We start from the raw sequence: 25,015 nt of genomic DNA on the forward strand, positions 1-25,015 counted from the left end.
ATATGTTGATATTACCTGTGAGAGGGACATTAGTACTTTTGGATCTGTAAGGATTTGCTAAGATGGAACTGAACTAACCAGAACTAGAGTTTGTTTGAAAAGCCCAGAAGACAGTAGTCCTAGATCACCTAGGAAGCTATTTTTTTTTTAACAGATTTGGAAATAGGTTTCTGGTTTTTTGTTTGTTTGTTTTTGCAACTATTCAGTTGTCTACTTTACACCATGGATAGTAAGAGCTCCATTTACAAGTTTGAGGATGTGTGAGGCTTTGTTCACACAAACACTAAATTCTAGGGAAACCTGTCTGAAACATGCACTTTAGCAAAGCAGATGTTTCTTGGTGATTCAAGGTCATTATCAGTACCAAACAAATATACTATGGTGTCATCAGATAATTACAAAGATGTTTTTGTGCCAGATCAGATGGTTCTAGAGATGAGATTTTGTTTAAAAACCAAAACAAACAAATTTTATCTCACTGTAGTAATTCACAGATGGTATACTTACTGCCAGTCATATGTGTCAGTGCATTGGTTCAATACCACAATTTCTTATGCATTGAATATGCCTGTAACTTTCACCATAAAACATAAATAGGTATCTAGCAACATATTTTATTAAATCTTACTTGAAATAGATATTTTATAATCAAAAGGAAAATTAAAAATTTAAAAACTGGTTTGCTTTGCTTTAGGACATATAAGTGAGATGTCCTAAAGAGTAATGTTTTATATAGAAAAAATATACTTTAATCTATTTACAAATTTCCAAATCCTTGGTGTTTTTTGTAAGCATATGGTTTGGAAATAAATGGTCCTCCATCATGTTAAAGATTGACTTACTGCTCCCACTTCCTGTACCATAAAAAACCACTGGGACTGGAGAAATGGCTCCATGGTTATGAGCTCTGACTACTCTTCCACAGGACCTGGGTTTTATTCCCAACACTCTCACAGTGGCTTCAAACCATCTGTGACTCCAAGATCTGTGAATCTGACACCCTATTCTGGCCTCTATGGCAACGGGCATGCACACAATGCACAGACATACATGCGGGCAAAACACCCATACACATCAAATAAATATTTTACAAGTGTTGGCAAACTTGTGGAAAATTTTTATAGAACAAGTATGAAGTAGGAGAAATAAGCAGTGATTTTGTACAAGAGCTTTTCTTTTTAATCTTATTATCTTAATATTTCAGCATATTTTATATGCTTACGTTGAGACTTTAAGAATGTTACCTTTCCTACTCAGTCTGATGTGGTTTACCTAATTTTCTTCATTCTCATTTCCTCTGATCTATTACCTATTATCTGGTGTATTAATTCCATAGTATTTAATTTGTTTCTTGTTAATCTTCCTTCTTAAGTACATATAATATAGAGTCATAAAATTAGCTCATCTTTATCACCATTATAATTCCAGTGCAGGTGAAAATAAAACACATAACTTTTGTTCAATAATTGATTAAGTGGACATTTGTTTTATATATGCATATTATCAAATAAATATGAATAAGTGTTTGCATATTGATGGCAGAACATAAAAGAAAAACACAAGGAAGCAAGAAGCAAGAAGGGGAGGAAAGAGAAGAGAAACTTGTCAAAGTCTTTCTTGTCCTAGTAGCAAACTACACAGGAAATATCACACATCAACACAAAGTTCAGAATGATGGAAGCTAATCAAAGAGTTTCCAAAGCAAGGAGATAATAAAAACAAAATTTTATTAAAGTAATCAACTTCTGTCAGTAAGTCAGACTAGAATATAGAAGAAATACTGAAAGGGAGAATTATTAACAAGAAGTTAGGGAGAGCAACTACATTAAAGTATTGCTATATTATACTCACGTTCACACACAGGAACACTGCTATTCCAAATACTGTCCCTTCCAGCCAGAATACAGTAACTAGCAGAATTGCCTTTTAATTGAAACCTAAGGAAGAAAATGGTAGTGTACTGTAAAATGATTTGGCCAGAGTAATACTCATTTTCCAGGTCTAGTCAAAAAAGCATTTGAGGATTTTAGGAAATGGAACCAGGAGGTGGAATGGGTGTGCAGATGCTAAGCCACTTAACTACCACAGGTAGTTTTACCACTTAGCAGGTGGGTAAAACAGAATTGCAAGGCAAAGAGACTTGTCATATAAGTCCTAGCTTAAACTAAAGAAAGCAGTCAGGGCACAGCCAGACTCTGGACCCTTACTCAGCACTGATCATGCTAAAAGGAATCCAGTACTGCTCGCTGTCACAACTGCAAACCCAGACTGCTAACGCAACACCTTGCCAACTCTGGCACTGGGAAAGCTGAGTTAACTGGTAGGAAATAGAGATTGTTCTTATGTCTCACTTTCTGCTATTATTGTCTAGGAAGCTCACTACAGCATGCTGGGCTACTGAAGAATAAGTTACACTTATTTTCTCAGTAATTCAGAGAAGCAGGCTCCTTTTAGGTACAGGTCTCCTTTTGCTTGTTTTTGTTTCTGTTTCTTGGTCTTTCCTTTTAAAGCACTGGGACTGAAGAGAAAAATGGAAAGTGGAGAGGAGCCAACTTTTGTATAAAGCCATACAAAATTCTCAAAGGATGTTTAAACCCTTGTGTATTCCTAATTCTTATTTGGTCCTGGTACTTGGTGCTCCCAAGGATTCTGTGAAGCACTGGAGAGCAGGTTCTTTGTTGGTGAGGATTGGTAGTTTGACAGAGGCAGGTCTGCTGTGAAGAATGTTTATGATCTCACCTGAAATATTAACACTGCATGCCATGCTCCCATTACAGAGCCCTCAGCCCGTTGCTGGTCTAATGACACATGACTGGGCTTTCAAACACTGCACCTTATTTTTTGCTTCTCTTACAAAGTCTATTAATAAAGCATTAATTTTTTCCCTAAAACATTGCTAAATACATTGTTAACTTTATAAGCTTTTGTAACATATAATTTCCCTCAAAATTACTAGCATTATTTTCTATTTAGAAAATGATTTTTTTCACTTAGTGCATTACCTATATATTTAAAACCAGTAGATACACTTGTTTTTGAACCTGTCATTTAATAAACATCCCAGTTTTTCCTTCATATCTCCTTTTATGAATTCCACAAGTCACCAGTCTTTCCTATAAACAATAGCAGATGTTCTCTTCCACATACCAACCTTCCCATACTTCGGACAAGCTCAGACAGATTGGGCCTGCTCACACTTACCCTTTATTACAAACGAAGGACACTTTAGCCCCAATTTGAAGATTTAGTGGAAATAGTACATTCCCATTAGGAAGCTGTTCCAGGAAAGGACCACAGGATTTCACTGGAGAAAAAGAGTCAAACAGAAATAACAGTGTGTAGAAAATAAAAACACAAGCCATAAATATCAATCCAGATGACAGTCTGGAGATCCACACATGCGGGAGCCACAGGAATCCAACGTGTAGCCTGGCTCATAGTGCTAGAGCAGTTTCAGCTTTGGATAAAAACACCATCTTTGTTTGGGGTACACTCCTAGTGCTGGATTTCTAGAGGCAGACATGTTAAGGAAGAAAGTTTCATGAAGTGAAAAAAAATTCCCTCAATGGTAAACTGGATCACACATGCCAAGAGGATCACAACTTTATGTGGGAAATAAAAGAAGAAACAAAGGAACAACTTTATTTATATATGACAGAATAAACAACCTTTCTGCCAAAAGTGACTATACAATGAAGACACTGTGACTATAACTGATAAATCTTGAATTTATTGTTTTCTCTCTATGATGTACACTAAGGTTATAATACTCCCAATATCTTTTTTGTTTTGTTTTTTAAGACAGGTTTTTTTTTTTTTTTTTTTTTTTTTTTTTTTTTTTTTTTTTTTTTTTTTTTTTTTTTTTGTAGCCTTGACTGTTGTGAACTAGCTCTGTTGACCAGGCTAGCCTGAACTTTAGAATATTGGTCTAGAATAAATGACTTTCTTAAGGATTTCCAAATATTTTTGATGTTCTAATAATTGCTTTGAGTGCTCATCTCTCAAGAGTTTCCCTTGACTAATACATGAACTGTGATATTTAAAGAATAGGCTGGTTAAATTTCTATTGATTCTCAGTTTCATACTATATAATGCCTTTTGATTGTTATGGGTAAAAACATGAACATTACGACTTCTTTGCTCTAGGACAGTGGTTCTCAACCTTCCTAAAGCTGTGATCCTCGAATAGCAGTTCCTCATGTTCTGGTGACCCCCACTCAGAAATTTTTTTTTCGTTGCTACTTTATAACTGTAATTTTGTTACTTTTACTGAACATAATGTAAATATTTTTGGAGATAAGGTTAACCAAATGGGTCCCAATGCATAGATAGAAAACCACGGCTCCAGGGGCTCTAATTAAGTTCTGCCACCTCGAAGACATACATATCAAACTAAAGGACAAGAGATGTGATAGGCACATTTATGCATCCAAGGACAGCATAAGTTGAGGCAGCCTTGATGACCTCTCAAGTGAGCAGCAGTCAGCAACACTAATGACAGCAAGGACTGGCTCTATCCTGGAAGAAGTAGCAGGGTCTGGCCATGACAGAGGTTGACAGTGTCAACCATGGTAGGGCCCGATGTGTCAGCTCTATTCTTGAGTAACAGTAGTTCCCTGATATTTGGCAACATTGTTTTCCTTTTACTCTTCCTGTCCTTCTAATATCTTTATAACCCATTATCACCTACAGGAAAGTCTTCATTCCTTAGGAGGATCTGCCAAATGGAAAGACCTGGATTTTAATCTTTGATCTGCAAGTTAGTATCTATATAGTCTTGGAAAACTATCTAACCCCTAAGCCTCAATATGGCAAAAATAATAACTACCCCATAGTTTCATTTTAGGAATTAAATATGCATGCATTTAATATGACTAGCCAAGGATCACTCATTACATATTAGTAAATATTAGGCATATGAATAACTGGTAAGGGCTGGAGATGGCAATGCATGAAAAGAACTTCTGTGTATGAGAATTCCCAGGATGTATCACATTCCTTGTTCATATTTAGCTTCTTCTCAGTTTGAATGGATGTGTTGTGAGGGTGCACAAACACCACAAACACATGACCCTTCTTGATTTCACATTCCCTCCCAAGAAAATTTACTCATCCAACCTGTTCACCTTACGCCCTCTTCCAGAACCAACCTTTACCTCTGGTCCTCCAACACCCCATGGCATGGCATGCTCCCCAAGCCCTGATCAGACTTACCCTGGAAGCAGATTGGTAACTCTGGCTCCCATTTGTTTAGGTTTTGACACTGTACACTGCTGATTCCTTCCATGATAAAGCCAGGCTGACATCTAAACTCCACAGTATCTCTTAAGGAAAACAAGCTTCTGCTTTCAGACACCATGACTGCATTTTCAACATGGGGAGGTGTACATTTGCCGAGTTCAATGCACTGAGGAGGAGGGCCACTCCAGACTCCAACTTCACCATCACTGCTGGTACAGTGTAAGGATGGTTCACCCACCAGATTAAAGAGCTTTTTCCCTCTATCACCAGTTTTGCAGCGATAGGTGACCACCATTCCATAATAAAAATCTTCTGTAGGATCAACGAACTCTCCATTGGTAATGGCTTGGGGTGCTTCACAAGGAATTCCTGGGCAAAGAAAACAGATTATATTTTATATAAATAGGGGAAATCCAATGAATCACTGAATTGAAGATACTTATACTCATTATATACTCAAATGTTCATTAAAAGCATTGAATATTTTTTGACTTGTAGATGAGTTTTAAAATGTTGTTATTTAGGCACACATAACAACATGTACACCTACTTTTTCCTATAAACTTTTCCTACTTTTCTCTTATAAACACATAAAGTTACAAATACAATTGACCTCTTTATTTGAAATAGCTCTTTGATCATATTACAGAGTTTATATCAGCTTTCAGATTTTTCTTCTTTGTCTATTAATTTGCAAATCTATTGTCAACTGAAAGGAAAATTTGAAAAAAAATATTAACAACAAAGTTTTTAGACTATAAGATGGAAAAAATGTCCTAATACACAAAGATTTCTTAACAGAAAAATCAGTAACTAGAAGGAGAAAATTAGAAAGTTAAAATATTAAAATGAAGAATTTCTATTTTCAAAAAGAAAAAAAAAGACAGGCCATAGACTAAAAGAAAACATACTCATTTTATTTATTGGAAAATATGAAACTATGTACAAGAATTTCTATAAAATAAGTAAATAAACTAGGAAATAATGCACACCAGGTTTGAACATTCATTCCACAAACATGAAGAATTAATATCAATGAAAATTCAAATCATTTTAGACATTTTGATCATTAGTGTTATGCTATGGAAACAACAGAATGATCTGACTATCAAGATCATCACCATGTAACTATGGACAGTGTTATATGACTTATTTGTGAGATGAGATATCTGTCAGGTGGACAAAAATCTACAGTGAATTACTGTAAAAGAGGTTGAATTGGTTTATAGGTCTAGAAAAATTCACATGAACAGGAAATGATCTTCTGCAGGACATAGCCTACTCTCAAATATTCCAAAGTTTCCTTTAGCTTTCCCCCAGGGACTTAGAGCTATTTAGTGGTCTTAAGTTATAGAAATTTTAGATAATTAAACAGTTAAAAGTACAGACAGAGCTATAACTAGTTATTCTGTGTTTTAATAGGAGAATACATGCAGTTTGAATTTTGATTCTTTTTTAAATAAAATGTATATGTTTAAATGTTCTATATGTTGCTGTGGGATAATGCTTTTGTACGCTGTAAAAATTTGTTAATTGTATTGGTTTAATAAAATACTGATTGGCCAATAGCCAGGCAGAAAGTATAGGTGGGGCAACCAGACTAGGAAAATTCTGGGCAAAGGAAGGTCTAGATGCAGTCACCACCCAGTTACAGAGGAAATAAGATGAGAATGTTGCACTGATAAAAGGTACCACACTACGTGGCTAAACACAGACAAGACTTATGGGTTAATTTAAGTTGTAAGAGGAGCTAGTTAATAATAAGCCTGGGGCCGGGCAGTGGTGGTGCAGGCCTTTAATCCCAGCACTCGGGAGGAGAGGCAGGCGGATCTCGTGAGTTCGAGACTAGCCTGGTCTACAAGAGCTAGTTCCAGGACAGGCTCCACAACCACAGAAAAACCCTGTCTCGAAAAAACAAACAAACAAACAAACAAAAATATATATATATGTATATGCCTGGGCTAATAGGCCAAACAGATTATAATTGTTATAAGCCTCTGTGTGTTTCTTTGGGACTGAATGGCTGTAGGTCTGGGCAGGACAGAAACTTGGTTTACTACATGTAAAAGTGTAGGTTAGCCCACAGCTTCACTAACCTTGAAAAATATGGACAAAAATTTTATTAAATTGCCAATCAGAATGATAGTTATATTAGAGATTGAAAAACAAACACAACTTAAAGTGAACTGAGTTAAAAATAAGATTGGAAGACTTTTTACATTAACACAATCTACAGTTAGAAAAGGAACATCCCAGGACCAAGGAGAACTTAAAAGAATGTTGTAGTTCAAGAATGTTGTAGTTGTCTTCTGTCTTAGAGTTACTATTGCTGTGATGAAAAAACATAACCAAAAGCAACTTGAGGAAGAAAGAGGAAGAAAGAGTTTATTTGGCTTACATCCTAAGATTTTCAACTGAGAGAAGCTAAGGCAGGAACTCTAATCAGGAAGAAACCTGAAGGCACAAGCTGATGCAGAGGCCATGGAAGCTCACGTTCCTCATGGCTTGCTCAGCCAGCTTTTTTATAGAACCCAGGACCACGAGCCCAGGACTGACACTACCCACAATGGACTAGGTTCTCCCACAGAGATCACTAAATAAGAAATGCCTTACAGGCTTACGGAGAAATTTCTCAACCAAGAATTCTTATTTTCAATATGACTCTAGCTTATGTCAAGTTGAGACAAAACTAGCCAGAACATCTTCATTTTCTTGAAAAACAGATTATACAAGAGGAATTTTAATAACAATTTTTAAAATCCCTTGTAGGGTTTTAGGTTTACATCTGTGATAGAGTATTTCCTAACAGGCATAAGGCCCTGGGTTCAATCTTAGATCTGCAAAAATTGTATAATTCCAGAGAAAATTTAAAGTATATAAGTAAAGGTGATAGAAATAAAAATTTCAACTTACTGTCACAAATAGGTGCTTCATTATCCCAAACGAGACCGTTATCTGAGATTATGCACATAGCTGTAGAGGAACCAATGAGGCGGTATCTATACACAGAACAAAGAAAGTTAATTAATTCATAAGTAACTGCCTGCTAAATTGCTGCTTCCCAGAGATTACTACCTTGAAAGCTTCAGGACATTTTTTTCTTTTCTTGTCAAAGACCATGAGTTCTGAAATCTTACATCCTTCTTTGGACTTTTTGATTTTCTTCTTAATGCCTTCCTAACTAATTGACATTTTTCTTTTTATTATGTTATCATGCAATCTGCAATAAAGTATAATTGTTTCCTATAAATCTTATTTTAAAGACATTACAAGCTTCTTGAGGGCAAAAGAAATGTCATGTGTATATGTATATAATACTAATATGAAAGAATTAATTTATACCTTGAAAACAGTAATGTGAATGCCTGCATAAGGGTATGCCTTATCAGCAAGATTCATTAATGTAGAACCTAGAACTCAAATCTGACCGAAGTTGAACAAAAACAGATTAAAGTCAGGAATACTTAATTAATATGCTGTAATTGTCTAGTACGTCATAAAATTAAAACAAGTCATGACACTTATTTCACAGCAACTTAATTCTTATAACTACTATGTTAGATTTATTTAAAAAACAAGTCATTTTGGGAAGTGCAACTGTAAAGGATTGTGTTTTAAATTTCACTTGCTCCTTTTCCTCTGTGAAAGAAAGTTTTTTTTTTTGCTTTCTTTCTTTCTTTCTTTCTTTCTTTCTTTCTTTCTTTCCTCTTTCCTTTTTGTTTGTTTGAGACAGGATTTCTCTGCGTTTCTTTTTGACTGTCCTGGAACTCACTCTGTAGTCCAGGCTGGCCTTAAACTCAGAGATCCAAATGCTGGGGAAAAGTCATGTGCCACCAGCAACCAGTGGAAAAGAGGATACAATTTTACATGTAAGCTTGTGTATTTTCTACCACAGAAAGAACTAAAATTGACACAAGATCTCTTGTTCTGTCTAGTTACTGTGGCACTCACTTTTCATCTTCCTATTCCCAATTTTCCTAGCATATTCTTATTGCTGGTTACTACTTCTATAATTATATAATTTATAAAAGTTATATAAAGAATCATATAGAATGTAACCATATATGATTAACTTTCTACTCAGCATAATAACTGGAGGTTTATCAAGCAATCCTTTCTGTTATAAGTTAGAGTTCACAGCATGGATGTACCACCACTCACTTAACCACTTACCTACTGATGGATATTCAAGGAAGTCCAAAATCAGGGAGATCCATAGAGATAGGACAGGGAAAGCTTTCCTTTGAGAATGATAAAAATGCTTTTGTGCTCCTAATCTTAAAGCAAAGACTGTCTTTCACCACTGAGAACAATGTTAGTTGTAGGTTTGTCATATGTGGAAAATATATGCAGAATCTCTAATCCTTTTATGAATAACTTTTAAAGAGCTTTTCTAACAACGGAAAATTTGAATTTCAAATGTCTTTTCTTCTAGTAGTGGCTATGTTTTTACACCTCATTCTGTCAGTGCGATATATCACGTTTTATTTGTACATTGTCAAGTTTTCATTACAGGGATAAATCCCACTTCATCATGATGTAGACGGTGGGTATGTTGTATGAGTGTACATGGGGTCTGTGTGACAGTGCTGAGGTGATATTTCATTTGTGTAAACAAAGCCTGCCGAAGTTCAGAGAGTAAAACAGCCACACAGATCAGCCTCACAAACGAGACAGTCGTGGCACACACCTTTAACACCAGTAGCCACACTAGTTTGCCACAGAAACTGGGCGATAGTGGTGCATGCCTCACTTACAGTCTCATTCTGAGATTCCTGGAGGCAGAATCACCATTTTAGACTAAGGTAGCGGTAAGAGTCAGTGACTGATTGTTTTGCTTTTCTGACCTTCAAGTTGAACTCCAATTTCTGTCTCTGGATTTTTATTAATTGTGCTACACAGTGTGCTCGTATGTGTGCATAAGGAACTCAGAGCAAGATGCCAGGCATCTTCCTCTATCACTCTTAGTCCACTGCCTTGAGAAAAAAATTTCTCACTGGGCTGAAAACTCACTCTTTTGGCTAGGCTGTCTGGCCACCACGCTCTTAGGATCTGCCATTCTCCCAGTGCTGGGATTACAGGCACATGGAGCCATGGCTGGCTTTTTACATGGATGTTGAAGCTTCACCTCATCAGCCCCAGTGTATGCATTTATAAATTCTGTCTGCTAGTAATTTGTAGACAATATTTATAACATGCTTATTAAGGATATTGTCCAGTAATTTCCTTCTGTTGTCATGTCTGGCTTTGGTATTAGCATAGTACTGGCCTCATAAATTAGAATTCAGTGGTGAAAACATTAGGTCCTAAAGCTTCTTTGTTGGAAGGTTGTAGTAAGTAAATGGAATTTATCTAAGAATTTATGTTTTGCCTCTTCAGCTACATTGAACTATATGGTTTTGCTCTCGAACATGTACCTGCAATGCTAACTCACAGCCATTACAGTTTCTTCAACTTCTTTTTCACAGTTTGGTTCAGGATTTATCAATGCAAAAACTGTGTGTTTAGTCTGCACCATACCAACCCAGTGAGTGTTTTACTTCCTATGTATGTTGCCATAGTTAGGAATATCCCCAAAGGCTCATAGTTTAAAGGCTTAGCCTCACAGGCTATGATCCCAGCTGTTGTAGAATCTTTAAGAGGTGGGCCTTAAGGGACAAAGTTAGCTCACCAGCTATATGCCTCTCGAGAAGATACTAAGATCTTAGCCTCAAAGCCTTTATTTTCTTCATGGCAACTATGAGGTGAAAGGTTTACAATGTCCCTGCTGTAAGGGACCATGCCACCTTAGATCTAAGCAAGAGAGTTAAGTGAACATGAACTGAACTGAGATTTCTATAACTATGAATTAAAGCATACCTTTCTTCCTTTGAACTATCTCAATTATTTTGTTATAGTAATGGAAAGCTGACTAACGTGTGCTGTCTTGATTATTCAGCAGGGATAACCTATCTTTCTCACCTAGTCATGTGATATTTTTGTATATTTCAATCAAGAATCAAACACTTATATTCAAGCCTTTTAAGGCTAGGCAACATCCTGATGGTGTGGACGTGCTGTAGAGCACTTGTGTAGCATGTTTAAAGCCTTGAGTTCAACCTTTAGCACAAACAAATCAAAACACAACCAAAACTCAAATCAGGAAGTAACAAATTAGATGTCTTTCCTGAGTCCTGGATAGAAGGTAGTATTGCTGTTCCAGAAGTCTTGATGAAGAGCTGTTGTTGCCAACTCACCCTGTATTACAAGTATAAGTAATACTGGATCCAAACTGAATGTCTGTGATTATATTTACTATGCCATTCTGAGGATCTTTAGGATTTGCACATGATTTACCTGTGAGAAAGAAACAATTTTTGAACAAAGTAAAGTAAACTGAACTTTTCTTAGTTTATGAAGTTCTAACCTGACTGTAACTTACTGTATACAGAGCATACAAAATTGTAACATTTCACAGATTTTTGCTACTTTGAGGAAACTCACCAGACACTTCTTCCCAAAAGAACTCCCATCCAAGTTCTTTCTTATTTTCACATGGTGACATCCAAAAACATAAATACTTCATTTATTACCAAGGCATTCTTTTATGTGTTCCAATTCACAGGCCTCAAAGTCTGGGATTTTTTTTCATCTCTTAGTTATTAAATATACATTTATTTGCTTTGGAATCACTAATTACTTAGTGAAACTTGTGCAAAGTTGGATACACTAAGTGAAATATCCTGAGGGTATTTTTCATCAATCATGCTCTGTGATGGTCATTATTATTAAATTTATCAACAATTGAGAAGACAGAAGCACAGAGTAAAGATATGACTTACAAGAATGAGTCAATGTACTATATATACCTTAGATAATATTATTAATGATGTGTCATAATTTTAAAATCAAGACAAACTTGAAACAGACTCTACTATTTGCCACAAAGTATCTATTTTCTGTCATCTTCCAGATACTCACGTATACACTTATTTTCAGCACTTGTCCAGTCTGAGTTTTGTTCACATACGATGGAGAACTGCCTCTTGATATATCCTGGGCGACATTCATACATCAAAGATGTTCCAATGGGAAACTCGGATTCATTAGTTTGAGTTATACGGTTGGCAAATGGAAACCATGATGGGGCTTTGCACTGGCCTGGAGAATGAGACCACAGCAACATTACACTTACTGGAGGAACTTTTATTCACCTTTTCTTTCTCTCCAATATACTTTATAGATGTGATCAAAGAAGAAAAAGAATACTCTAATAGTGGTAAAGGGAATGATTCTTTTAATATTCTTTTTAAAGATTTATGTATTTATTATGTTCACAGTGTTCTGTCTGCATGCGTGCCTGCAGGCCAAAAGAAGGCACCAGATCGCATTACAGATGGTTGTGCACCACTGTGTGGTTACTGGGAATTGACCTCAGGACCTTTGGAAGAATAGGCAGTGCCCTTAACCACTAAGCTATGTCTCCAGTACCTTTAATGGGTATTTTTACAGTTAAGTTTTTAAAATAATTTTAGTTAGCATCTATAAGTGAGCCTCTGCTTTAAAAATGCCTCTGCTTTAATAATTTTTTTAAGATTTATTGATTTTATTCTGTGACTCTTGTGCTTAAATGCATATATGTGCACCCCATGCATGCAGTGCCTTTGCAAATCAGAAGATAATGTTGGATCGTCTGGAATTGGAGTTATGGATACCTCTGCTCTTTTTTTCTCTTTTTTTAAAAGCAATGTGTATGTAGCTTAATTCACATATAACATATTAACATAATGTAGGTAGGATAAACAGTCTTTAGCTGAAGGGAAACTCCAACATAGTTTCAAATTTCAACCAGAGAGTACCTGTGCTTAGATTTCATCCATCCCATCCTCACATTTCCTTCTCTCCTGTACCAAATCAGACTCACGCCTTGCATCCTTCCTCTCAGTCTCAGTCAACCAGCCAGCTCTCCTGGCCCATGATCACTGTAACTGTGTTTCATTTTGTGAATGTATTTTCCAATACATGTTTTTATTTAACTTCTAGACTCGGTTATCTTCCTTTAAGGCTTAGCAAAATTAAATTAACTGACAGTTAGGGTCAAATAACAAGTAATCAATAATTATCTGTTGGAAAAAAATCATTTTAACTTTGGAAATGGAAATATTACATTTTTGCTATGACTTCATTTCCTACCAAAACTCTCAATTAATTAATTCAAATTTTAAGGGGGTAGATTGAGGCATACAAAAAACTTTTAACAATGTATTTCTAGTTAATTTTTAAACTGACTGCATCTTGTTTTGCATATGTGGAACTTTGGTAACTCCAAAAAAGCTCACGTTCCTAATTTTCCTCCAATATTAGAATGGCTGTGGCTGTCCCCACACTCCACTGAACTATGGTGTCCTGTTCTGTGTTTTCACATGTATGTTTCATCACGCTCAACCTGACTTCCTACCAGACTACTACTTTCCACATCCGTTTCCTCCAGACATGCATTCATCCTCTATCTCTGAAACATTCTATGTGGAATCTTTCATTTCTCTCCAGCTTCCGGTCTTTTTCCGGGTCTCAGCTAACATACCACTTTCCAGACCTGAGAAACATCAAACTTAAACTACCTGTTCTTACTTTACCCATTATCTTTTCCCCTATTATATCAATAATATTTTATTATTATAATTTTTATTTTAAATATAAGTATACATTTGATAGGATTTCTTTCAATAGCTATCAGAGATAGACAATGTGAAGGTAAGAGACCAAATAACCTTTGTTCCTATAGATAAATACCAGGCCCAGAGCTTAGCACCCAATTATAAGCAGTAGATGTATTTTGTTGCCATAAGCAAATAAATAATATACTGTAAAATAAGTACCATCAAGAATCCACCCAGACTACGTCCCAAGAAGCCCTCATTTGCAGAGTTTTGATTAGAGTTCATATATTTCTAAGTTTCAAAGTTATTACCACTTTGAAAATACTGTATAACAGCAAAAACAAAACAAAACAAAAACCCTACTAAGTGAAAAATACAATTCCTGTGAAAACCACTGTGATAAACATGGAGAAAAGAGAAAGAACAGCAACAAAACCATTGAGTGAAAGTTTCTGTGATTTCAAATATCATGTCTTCACCTTTTCTCTAGCTGACAAGTAGGATGAATACAATGTTGATAACTGTCTCCCCCATTAGTCCCAACAAGGGAATCAATCCCAAGTGCAGCATCCAGTTAAAAGAAATTTTCATACAAATATCAGTCTTTGTTTTCTCTTTGGTCTAGTTTTTCAAAGTAATTACTTTGAGATTTACCCAGGGTATATGTATTTCATTGCTGAGAAATATTCAGTTAGATAAATAAATATGCCATAATTTAACTGAAGGACATTTTTGGTTGTTTCTACTTATTGGCTATTACCAATTGTGCAGGATGATGGAGGTGGAGAGAAGGTTCAGCAGTTAAGAGCTCTTTCTCATCTTCCAGAAGACCCAGGTTTAATTTCCAGCACCCACATGGCAGCTCACAACCTTATGTGACTCCAGTTTAAGGAAACCCGTTGCCTTCTTCTGGCCTCTGTAGGTACTATATGCATATTGTGATCTGACATACATGTAAGCAAATACTAATACACACTAACAAAGATAAAATAAAAATAAATAAAATCTAAAAACAACAAAACAAAACACCACCCAGCTACAAAAACTAATGTAGCTGTCTCTGTTGGACACAGATTTTTATTTCTCTTAAGTAAAAACCTGGGAGTAAAATGCCTAGGTACATGATAGAAATTTTTATTTATTTATTTATTTATTTATTAAAGATTTCTGTCTCTTCCCCGCCACCGCCTCCCATTCCCGCCCCCCCCCCCCAATTAAGTCCCCCCCGCTCCTCAGCCCGAAAAGCAATCAGGGTTCCCTGTCCTGTGGGAAGTCCAAGGAACCCCCACCTCCATCCAGATCTAGTAAGTTGAGCATCCAAACTGCCGAGGCTCCCACAAAGCCAGTGCGTGCACTGCTGAGTCATTTTCCAACAGCAGTTCCTTATCTGCCAGTAAACAGCACAAGACAACTTTCATGACTTCTTGCTAACAATATACAGTATAGTGAGTCTGCATACTTTTAGCTGTTCGCATGCCTGTGCATTGTTATCTTACTATGCTTTTTTTGTCCTGGAAGATGTAACCGACTTTCAAATGTTCCATTTAAGGCACTGATTGATTCATCCTGAGCCATCACAACTGTGAACTCATGACCACTTCCATGACTGCTGAAATATGAGCTGTCAACCTGAGCTACACTCTATACTCTGCTCCTATTCTACATGCTTTACCCTTTAGTGGAGAGATTCTGAAAAGATTGCTTAAGCAACTTTATTAGCTAAAATAGAGAGCACAAAATTTAAAAAATAGAATTATAAATATGGTCTGCATAAATATTTAAAGGAATGCTATACAAATGAAATAAGATCTTATTATTTTTACTATTTTTTATTCTTGCTATTATTTTTATTTTATTATTATTTTCAAGAGGTTTCTCTGTGTAGTCCTGGCTGTGCTGAAAAACACTCTGTAGTCCAGGCTGGCCTCAAACTCAGAGATATATCCACTTACCTCAGCCTTTGAATGCTGAGAATAAAGATGTGTGCCACTGTTGCCTGGCTTGGAATAAGCATTTTAAATACTTTACTAGACACAGTGATCTAATATCATTAGTTAACACTTAAGTGACAAAATATTATCACAGATTTTGTTAACAGGAGTGTATATACGGCTGTATTTCAACTAGTATTGTTGATACTTTCTAGATTTTTGTTGTTGCTATTTGTTTTTATATGATCAGCACTTCTTCCTCTGAGTGTCTTTCACATACAACTTAGACATGTGTGTGTCCTCAGGCAATAAAGGGTTGTCAGTGCAGCCACCTTGTTTTCTGGAATTACTCTCACTATAATCACCTTTAGTGAGTGTTTCTCAGTGCAGGACATGTAAGAAGGTTATGTTGTCTATCGTTAGATAATATAAACTATAAATCACACATCTGAGAACATGGAAACTGAGATGCATTATGAAGCACAGGAAACAAACTCTAACTCCCCTTCTTTGGCTTCTTCATGCAGCAGTTAACAGAAATGATGATCCTACAAGGGTATCTTAGGGCATGCCAGAGTCCACCAACTCCAACAGTATTCTAGTAACACTTAACTACTGTACCTTTTATGGCCCTGATTGTGGTTTACTTTAGTGAATGGTCTGTATGAGCCTGGGAAGAAGGTATATTCCACTGTTGTGCGTTGCTGAGTTCTGCTATGTCCTTACTGTTTTTCTGCCTGCTACATCTGTCTAGTTCTGGTAGAGGGTTACTGAAGCTTCCAACTCTAAGAGTAGATTCATTTATTGCTGTTTACAGGTCTGCCCATTTTTGCTTCATACATTTGGATAATGCTGTCAGAGGCACACATGTGGACATTTGTTAATTGATTTGCTGGATCCAAGGTCCTCAGCTGTAAGTAGCAGAGACTGGAAACCCAGAACCAGTTTCTCTATGAGTAGAGGGGAAGCTTTCCACCACATTTTTTTTTTTTTTAAATCACAAAGTGCTGTGGCCAATGGAAGCATTCTAGTAGTAGTCTCTTCATTTCAACTCTCTAAAGTACTCCATAGCCTGAGTCACATTTGAAGGATACTGTGATAACCTTGGTAAATTTTCTTTGCACATGATAATGCCTGAGGTTGTAACAGTATCTTAATAACTATGGCAAAACTGTAGCTCCATTTCAGCCAGATGATGACAAAGCCACAAAGATCACTAAGCACTGATAGAAGATTCCCAACATTCTTGGTATACTTCGTTTCTAAAAATTTAAATTTTATCATATATTGTCACCTGACCAGTTACTATGTGTACCTAGGGAGATAAATATTTAAACACAATTTTTTGCAGAAATTTTGTTTTTATTTTTTCTGCTCTCAGGAAAAAAGGTTCAATTAATATATGTAATCGGTCTAGAGGAAAAGCTTAAACCCCGAGTTGAACAAAAACACGTAAGACTGTCATTTCAACTGTCAATGAGTCTAAACAATGCAAAAAGTCTTCAAGGAAGTCTTTCTCTGAGAAAATTCTTATTGAAGACGTAGAAAGGGTACTTAGAATTTCCACAGTGGGTAAAAAGGGCACTCTATTTTGCCCTTAACCATCACTAAAGTGTAATATGCAAATTCTATAGTCCCTTTTACTTGCAAATATTTCATTGCAACTTGGGTCTTCCTGTTCTTCAAACCCTAACCTAGGGTGGAAGTGGGAGGATCTTCCTTAAAGTAGGAACTCAACTGAGTTGAAGAGGATTTGGGGCGAGAGATAATCAGTCCCTAGACCTGTTTGTCTAGGCCTTAAGAGAAATGCATAAATAAGGGCTCCAGGACAGAAGCAAATTAAGCAGTAGAACATGGATTAGACACTAGACAACACCAATTAAATACAACATCACGAAATACCTTAATATCTCAGATTCACAGATGAGGAAACACACAGGCAAATTAACTTTCCTTACAACTAAATTCTAGGATTAGAAATTGAGTCTCCCAGACTTTCATGACTTCCCCAACCTCCACACCGCCTCCTTTCACTACAACTGCTACACTCAGTACAGACAAGCCGGTGGGAGACCTACCGACTGCACACTATCTGGGCTGAGAGCGCCACACTCACACCAGCGCTGGGGTCTGTGCTGCGCCCATTTACCGCGGGTGCCGGTGCACCGCGCGTCGGTGCCTCCCCGCACCTCCCTGCGGCTCACCCAAAACTGATGGCGGAAGGAACAGCAGCAGGATGGCCAGCTTCGCTCCGCCGCGGCAGAAAGCTACAAGGCGCCTCACGGGGCCCGGACGCTCTGAGCTCCGAGAAGCCTTCATTTTCGTCAACACCGGTATCAAGCCCAGTAGAACGGCAGAGAGAAGGCAACCACGCCCAGGGTGCGGGAAATGACGCTGAGTTCCGGGGGGAAAAAAAGCTATTCAACACCGCTTCCCGTTGTTGGGCGGGGTCTTGTTTATTCTCATTCGTGGGCCTTCTATGGAACTATGGAATACCTCCTGGGAGATCGCTTCAGGGACAGAGACACATGATCAAAACCCAGCAAGACAGTTCCAGGATGTTTTCTAATTTTAAGTACTTTCAGTTCCAAAGAAAGCAAGGCATTATGGGAACTCGGTTTGCATATAACCCGCCTTGAAATCCGCAAGGGTAGAGCCTAACGCTAACCTGCAACTGTCTTTTAAATGGAGAGCCCTCAGTCTCAGGTCCTGTGTGATGAATTCAGATGTAAGTGCCACGGAAACAAAAATTAAAGCTGTGAGTCAATCAGACATAAATTTTATAAATATGTTAACGCAACAGCTCTCATCTTAAAAGGAATAAGAGTTTATTCTGGAGTCATTTTGCGTGACCATAACCCTGGAACAATGATTTAGGTTACTGCAAATTCCATGTCCCAATGTGGAAGCAATTCCACAAAGGTTTTAGGGTTTTACAGAGCAGCGAAAGTCTTAAATCAAGTTTAAAATACATTGGTGGGTACATCAGAGAAGCAGATATATTAATGTGGGGTAAGATTTTCTGTCGGCTCAAGCTGCTATCTGATGGCACTCTTGGCTTTTGCATTGGTAGAAGCTAGTTTTCTGCTAAATTAATAGATTCTAAAAGATTATTGTTTGCTTGCTTTGGAATTTTTGTTTGTTTGTTTTGTTTAATCTGATGTTTCAAGATGTTTGTTCTGACGCAGGAGGCAAGGAATGGCTGTTTCAGAGGCCCGGAACAAAATAAGGTAATTAGCCTGTGGCCCTGCAATATTGCAATCTCTCCATAGTTCTGAAATTCTAATCAGCCAGTCTCTGCAGACACAGATACCTTTCAGGAGTTTGCTTTCACAGGCAGATGCAGTTTCTTTTCAGAAGTTTTTGCTCACAAATATAACATCAATGTTATTCAGCCTAGATTAGGTCATTGCAGTAATGAATAGGGGAGACCAGCTAGGGGATCTTGTCATCAATCCAAGTGAGATCCGAAGACAGGTGAACAATTAATAAGATCCCAGAAATGGAATCAACAGTATTTGCACTGGATTTAGTTCCTTTCTTAATAATGATGAAGAGGAAAAGATAGATAGAAAGAAAGAAAAAAGAAAGAAGGAAGGAAGAAAGAAAGAAAGAATGAATGAATGAAGAAATAGCCCCCTACTTAGAGATGGATGGTAGTACTTATTGAAATAACAAATATAGAGGGCCAAGTTTAGGGAACAGAATTAAGAATTCAAAGATTCCAAGAGAGAAATAGACCATGTAAACAAAAACGTCCACATTCTGTTTTCAGAACTTGTGGTACTTTATTTGGTAGGAAAGACTTCGCTGATTAAACTAAATCAAGAATGTTGAAATGGGGAGGTAACTCTGACTTCATAATCCCAAGGATCCTTTTAAGAAGATGATACTAGATCAGAGAGGAAGAAAGTAAAAACAGAGACCAGAGTTGCTGCCTCCAGAGAGCAAATGCCAGCAGCCTTTATAAGGTAGAAGAAATAAACAGATTCTCCTCTGGGGCTTTCAGATGGAACCAGTCCTGGCAGCGCTTTGAGTTTAGTACTGTAGGAGTCATTTAAAAATTGAGTTATTCTCAAAAGAATATGGAAGAAGTTATATTACAGTTAGGTGGATTCAGTTCCTCAACTTTCTTACGCCGAACGCTATCAGAGTATATCATTCCCACATGGGTGTAGGCTTACTTCTTAGCACCCACTCTCTTCCTTCAGTCCTTGATGGGTTTAGCTCCTGGCTGATAATCACTTCCACCAATGTTCCTCTTATCTTAGCACTCACGGACTTAAAAGGTCATAGTTTTTTTTTTTTGTACATACTTGGCCTCATAATTTCTTTTTTGTCTATGATCTTATCCTCCACTCTACTATGCCACCAATGCCCATATAGTATCTTGGAAGTGTCACTAGAACTGTATCCTCTTCATAAGCTCAACTATCCCCTTTAACCACAAATCACACCTTTCTAGTTCACCTCCAGTGTCTTGACTCTCACAATCTCTATCTCACAATGTGTACAAGTCCATAGACCTGCCACAACTGGTCTCTTGCTAGGTTAGATTTGTGCTCCATTGTAATGATCACCATTTTGCATACTACTTTCACTTACAGTATTTTTTGGACAAAACAACATAAAATTCAATACTCTAGTATTTTGCCTCCATTACTATAAAACTAAATGTTACTACAGGAAAAAAAAAGAATTGATGGTGACTAGTCTTACTATAATGACAACTCATTTCATTTAAATCTTTGTGTTAGGGTAACAATAAAAGTCCATTAAAGGATAACTTTTTTATGTCAAGAAAAAATACCTGGCCTGAATAGATACCTAATAGTCCACTTGGGCAAAATCAACCACCGGGCCAGAAGACCACCTCTAGGAACATAGGCTCATCTTAAGCCATGCTAAAGAGTTAGGTGGAATAATTATCACTTTTATGAGATTGTGCCTTTCTTTCTAAAATTTCCATCCCCTACTGTAGTCTTTTGCAGAATATCGTTATGTTGCTTTGTAAGTCACTGACTTCTGACACACAGAAAAGGATAACTGATGTGGGAGCCCCTCTGTGTGCTGTGATTACTATTAATGAATAAAGAAACTGCCTTGTCCTGTTAATAGGGCAGAACTTAGGTAGGCAGGGAGAACTGGGCTGAATTCTGGGAGAAAGAAGGGCAGAGTCAGAGAGATGCCATGGATCCACAGCCAGAGATAGACGTGCTGAAGCTTTGCTGGTAGGCCATGACCTCGTGGTGATATACAGATTAATAGAAATGGGTTAAATTAAGATACAAGAGTTGGCCAATAAGAAGCTAGAGCTAATGGGCCAAGCAGTGATTTAATTAACAGTTTCTGTGTGGTTATTTTGGTTTTGGGTGGCTGGGACCAACAAGTGGCCTCCCCGCAACAGAACATGAGACATGATTGCTCCTGACAGTACCAATCAACATGAGAAGGTTGAGCTCTGAAGACACTCCACTCAGAGTTTGTTTTCTTCTTGGCACCATTGGCCTTTGGGCAAGGAACTACCCATATTTCAACCGCTGACAAAGTACATGGTACCCAAAAATGGATAAGCAGGACACAAGGAAAAAAACTGTCAAATCTTACCAAGACAGGGTAAGACGGTTATGAAAAATTTTTTGTCTCTGAGAATGGTCTGTCAGTTATTCTAGGCCTTAGCCAAAGTTGGTTGCTTCAACATTGCAAATGAGAGACTTTAGGTGATTGCTTAGGAAGCTAATTGTCTCTGTCATATATTGCTCGCTTTGGAAGCTGCTTGATTGTACTTCCTGCCTGCTCAAGTAATATTATCTCCCATCTCAGGCCTTTGATGGGATTGGAGATTAGATAGTCATAGTTACCACCCTCTTATAATCTAGCCAAGCCATTTGCTATACAAGACTTAGACTCCATAGGATAGAATGCTTATTAAAACATTTAGCATATGTTCTTTGCTTAATATTGTTTATGTTGGTTGTAATTCTAATTATACTTGATATCTGTTCCTAGTGTATATAGTTTTGTATAGGGTTTGGAAGCCTCTTATTTAAACAAAAGGGGGAGGTGTTGCGGGAGCACATTCCATTCCTTCAGCCAATATAGCCTTTAAACCAGCCCACTTGGGCATGGGCTCTGATACTCTAAAAGCAGTTGTAAAGCATGTGCCCACTGTTTTGCTTCTGGCTCCTGCTTCCGGCTGCTAGACTCCGTTCCCGTTCATGTAGATGACTATTATCTAAGAGAGTGATTTGTAAGTTTTCCCCTTAAATAAATAACCCTTTTATTATTCATAATTCTGAACTGGTATGGGATTATTTTATGACTTCCATCATCAAATAACTTCATCTTTCTTCTCCTTTTTTCTTTTCTTTTATTTCCTCATCTTTCCATTTTTTATTTGTTTACTATTATGTGTATGGGTGGTTTTTTTTTTTTTGCCTGTATGCATGTTTGTCTGTGCATCACTTGTCTTCCGTGCCCACAGGGGCCAAAGGAAGGATTCAGATCTCCTGCCATTGGAGTTACAGACAGTTGTAAGCATAAGGTGGGTGTTGGGATGAAACATAATCCTCTGGTGCTGAAAGCTCCAACTCTTGGCTGAAGAAACTGGAGAGGAGGTGTGGAGTCACTGAGGGCTAGACACACACACACAAACACACACACAGGTATATTATCTGAGGTACAAAGCTTAATTCCTTATTTTATTCTGCTGTTTGTTACATACATTATTTTTTCTTATTCCTTTTAAACCATCCAAGACAAAAGCCTCTATATAAAAAGGAAATTACCTTATAACCACAAGTTGTGTATTTTACAAAAGCAAATTAAAATTTTTATGCAGGAAGAAATCATATTAAGATCACAAGTTACATGTTTTTCTTAGAAGCCCACAAGTACTTAAATACTTTCCTTTGTATTAATTTCCCCACCATAACATCTTCACCTCAAAGCAATGACTCCTTTATTATTGACTAACATTTTTTTTTTATTTTTGATTTTTTGAGGCAGAGTTTCTCTGTGTAACAATCATGGCTGTCTGGGCATTTTTCTGTAAATCAGGCTGGCCTTGAACTCACATAGATCCACAGGCTTTTGCCTTCTGAGTGTTGCAATTAAATACTTGCACTGCCATAATTAACAAACTTTTAAGCAAGCAAAGTATATTTCAGCCATTTCCTTTTGAACTGGCAGGCAGTTGTTTGCAGTTTCAGTGTAGCAGATTCCTATCTTATTTCTACTCTACAAAAAGTTTAGACATGTGGTCAGCTAGTCATCTATTTTGCTTTACACACAATAGGGTCGTTTAATTTCCTTTCACAATTTTGTTTTTTCAAGCTGCATACCAAAGCCTGTGATTAATTATGGAAGCTACTTGACCAAGGAACTCAGGCTAACCTTGGTGCAGGGACATAATTGTTTTCTTTGATCAAAAGCCAGTTTTTTACAGGCAGAATCCATGGGTCTATAATACATAAACCTTCTTGCTTTTATTTTCTATCCACTGTAGACCTCACATCTAATAGAGGGGAAGGTGACTGCTAGTTACTTTAGCCTTTTTGTATCTCTTATTGGAGCAAGTGGCAGAATAACCTAAACCATTTCCCTAAACATCTTTACTTTCTTGACCCTTTGTATCTTAGGCTGACTCAGAAAGTTCAATTAAATCATTGATTCAAATAAGTATTATAGCTCTTATAAAAATCATCTTCATTATGATCTGTAAGTAAATTGCCCAGTGAGGAGTGGGATTTTCCCATAAAACAATCACATTATACTAGATAAAGTGGGATCCTTTCACATAGTAATCACACCATGCCAAATACAGCAGGAACAAGACAGCAACGAGCAAGAGGAAGCACAGCAGAAGCAAGGAGCGTTCTAAAAAAATACTCCCAGGGCTTTGCCTCTCCAGGATGAACCCATCTTAGCTTTGTTATCAGGTGGGTTATATTCCGTAAGCGCCATTGCTGACTGCAGCTCCTCTGACATGGCCACTGACACTCTGGAAAGAGCAGCAAGAACTCCTACCCAGTAAGCCATTTAGAAGCAACGCTAGCCCATATGAGCCTGGCACTGGCAAGCCTTGTCTTTCTGCCCCATCCCTTCTGCCTTGCAAAAAAAAAAAAAGTAACATTCCTAAAACGATTCCCTTATTTGGCTACTTCCTCCTCTTTAGGTTGACCACCAAAGTCCAGCAATCAACAAAAAATAAATAAAAAAAAATCTTGAATTTTGTAGGCAAATGGATAGAGCTAGAAAACATCATTTTGAGTGAGGTACCCAGATACAGAAAGACAATTGTCACATGTACTCACTCATAAGTGGTTTTTAAATATAAAGCAAAGAAAACCAGCCAACAAATCACAATCCCAGAGAACCTAGACAACAATGAGGACCCTAAGAGAGACATACATAGATCTAGTAATCTACATGGGAAGTAGAAAAAGACAAGATCTCCTGAGTAAATTTGGAGTATGAGGATCATTGGAGAGGGTAGAAAGGAATGGGGGAGGAAGGGAGAGGAGCAGAGAAAAATATATAGCTCAACAAAAACAATAAAAAAGAAAAGAGTGTAAATATCTAGTCTTCCAACTGCCATCAGAGACCCAAGAGGGATATAATATTACCTGAGTAAACTGGAAGTGCAGAGCAGACAACTTCCAAAACTATAGAAATGACAGATACAGCTGACTACCTAGACAGTCACCTAAGTTTCCCCTGCAACATTGGAGCACCAATCTTTGGCCTACAGGCCTAGAATATCTGACAGGCTTTTCTGTGAAGCTGGAACTTCAAAGGGCTGTCCTAACTTTCTTGGCAAAGTTTGACAGTTACCTTCCTTTCTGTCCTGCTTGTCTAATTTGGACAGCGCAGTCAGCAGGTGAGAACAGGGCAGTTTCTTGCCAAGTGACTGACTTTGCCACACTGAGAGTAAGCTCCATATGTAAGTTCTTCAGTATCCATCATCTCTGGAATAGATCAGTGCTGCTGGAGCAGACATGGGTTACTGTCATGAAAAGCCATTGTTATTAAAACACCTTAAATGCCATATTCTGTAGATCTCTGAAGTGTTCAAAGGTCACCCATCTATCTAAAACATATCTGTTTGACCTTGAAAACATACCTAACATGATTACAAGTTTGTTATAAATAACTAACTACTAATCTGCATTTCTTAATTATCTTAAATAGTTTGTAATGACA

General features: G+C 37.3%; 1 protein-coding gene and 1 long non-coding RNA gene across 3 annotated transcripts in view; one reads left to right on the forward strand and one right to left on the reverse strand.

Moving 5' to 3' along the window:
* Cr1l (complement C3b/C4b receptor 1 like) overlaps positions 1-18,350 on the reverse strand; it is a 30,083-nt gene extending 11,733 nt beyond the window's left edge. The window contains exons 1-7 of one of the 2 annotated variants that reach the window (XM_041635257.1): positions 18,016-18,350; positions 12,202-12,381; positions 11,478-11,577; positions 8,155-8,240; positions 5,215-5,610; positions 3,202-3,304; positions 1,852-1,937 (exon numbers count right to left, since the gene is read on the reverse strand). In XM_041635257.1, coding sequence (XP_041491191.1) covers positions 1,852-1,937; positions 3,202-3,304; positions 5,215-5,610; positions 8,155-8,240; positions 11,478-11,577; positions 12,202-12,381; positions 18,016-18,130 — 1,066 coding nt within the window. In that variant the 5' untranslated portion in view covers positions 18,131-18,350. The remainder of the gene's footprint in view (positions 1-1,851; positions 1,938-3,201; positions 3,305-5,214; positions 5,611-8,154; positions 8,241-11,477; positions 11,578-12,201; positions 12,382-18,015) is intronic. The other variant, XM_041635256.1, reaches the window with a different exon arrangement.
* A 162-nt stretch (positions 18,351-18,512) lies between these two features.
* Positions 18,513-25,015, forward strand: part of LOC121435806 — a 45,915-nt gene continuing 39,412 nt past the window's right edge. Inside the window, exons 1-2 of the long non-coding RNA XR_005972616.1 lie at positions 18,513-18,539; positions 19,000-19,041. This is a non-coding gene — a long non-coding RNA (uncharacterized LOC121435806). The remainder of the gene's footprint in view (positions 18,540-18,999; positions 19,042-25,015) is intronic.

The sequence above is a fragment of the Microtus oregoni genome, unplaced genomic scaffold, assembly GCF_018167655.1.
Source record: "Microtus oregoni isolate MIOR12 unplaced genomic scaffold, Mior012 000047F_ref0000412, whole genome shotgun sequence".
Lineage (NCBI taxonomy): Eukaryota > Metazoa > Chordata > Mammalia > Rodentia > Cricetidae > Microtus > Microtus oregoni.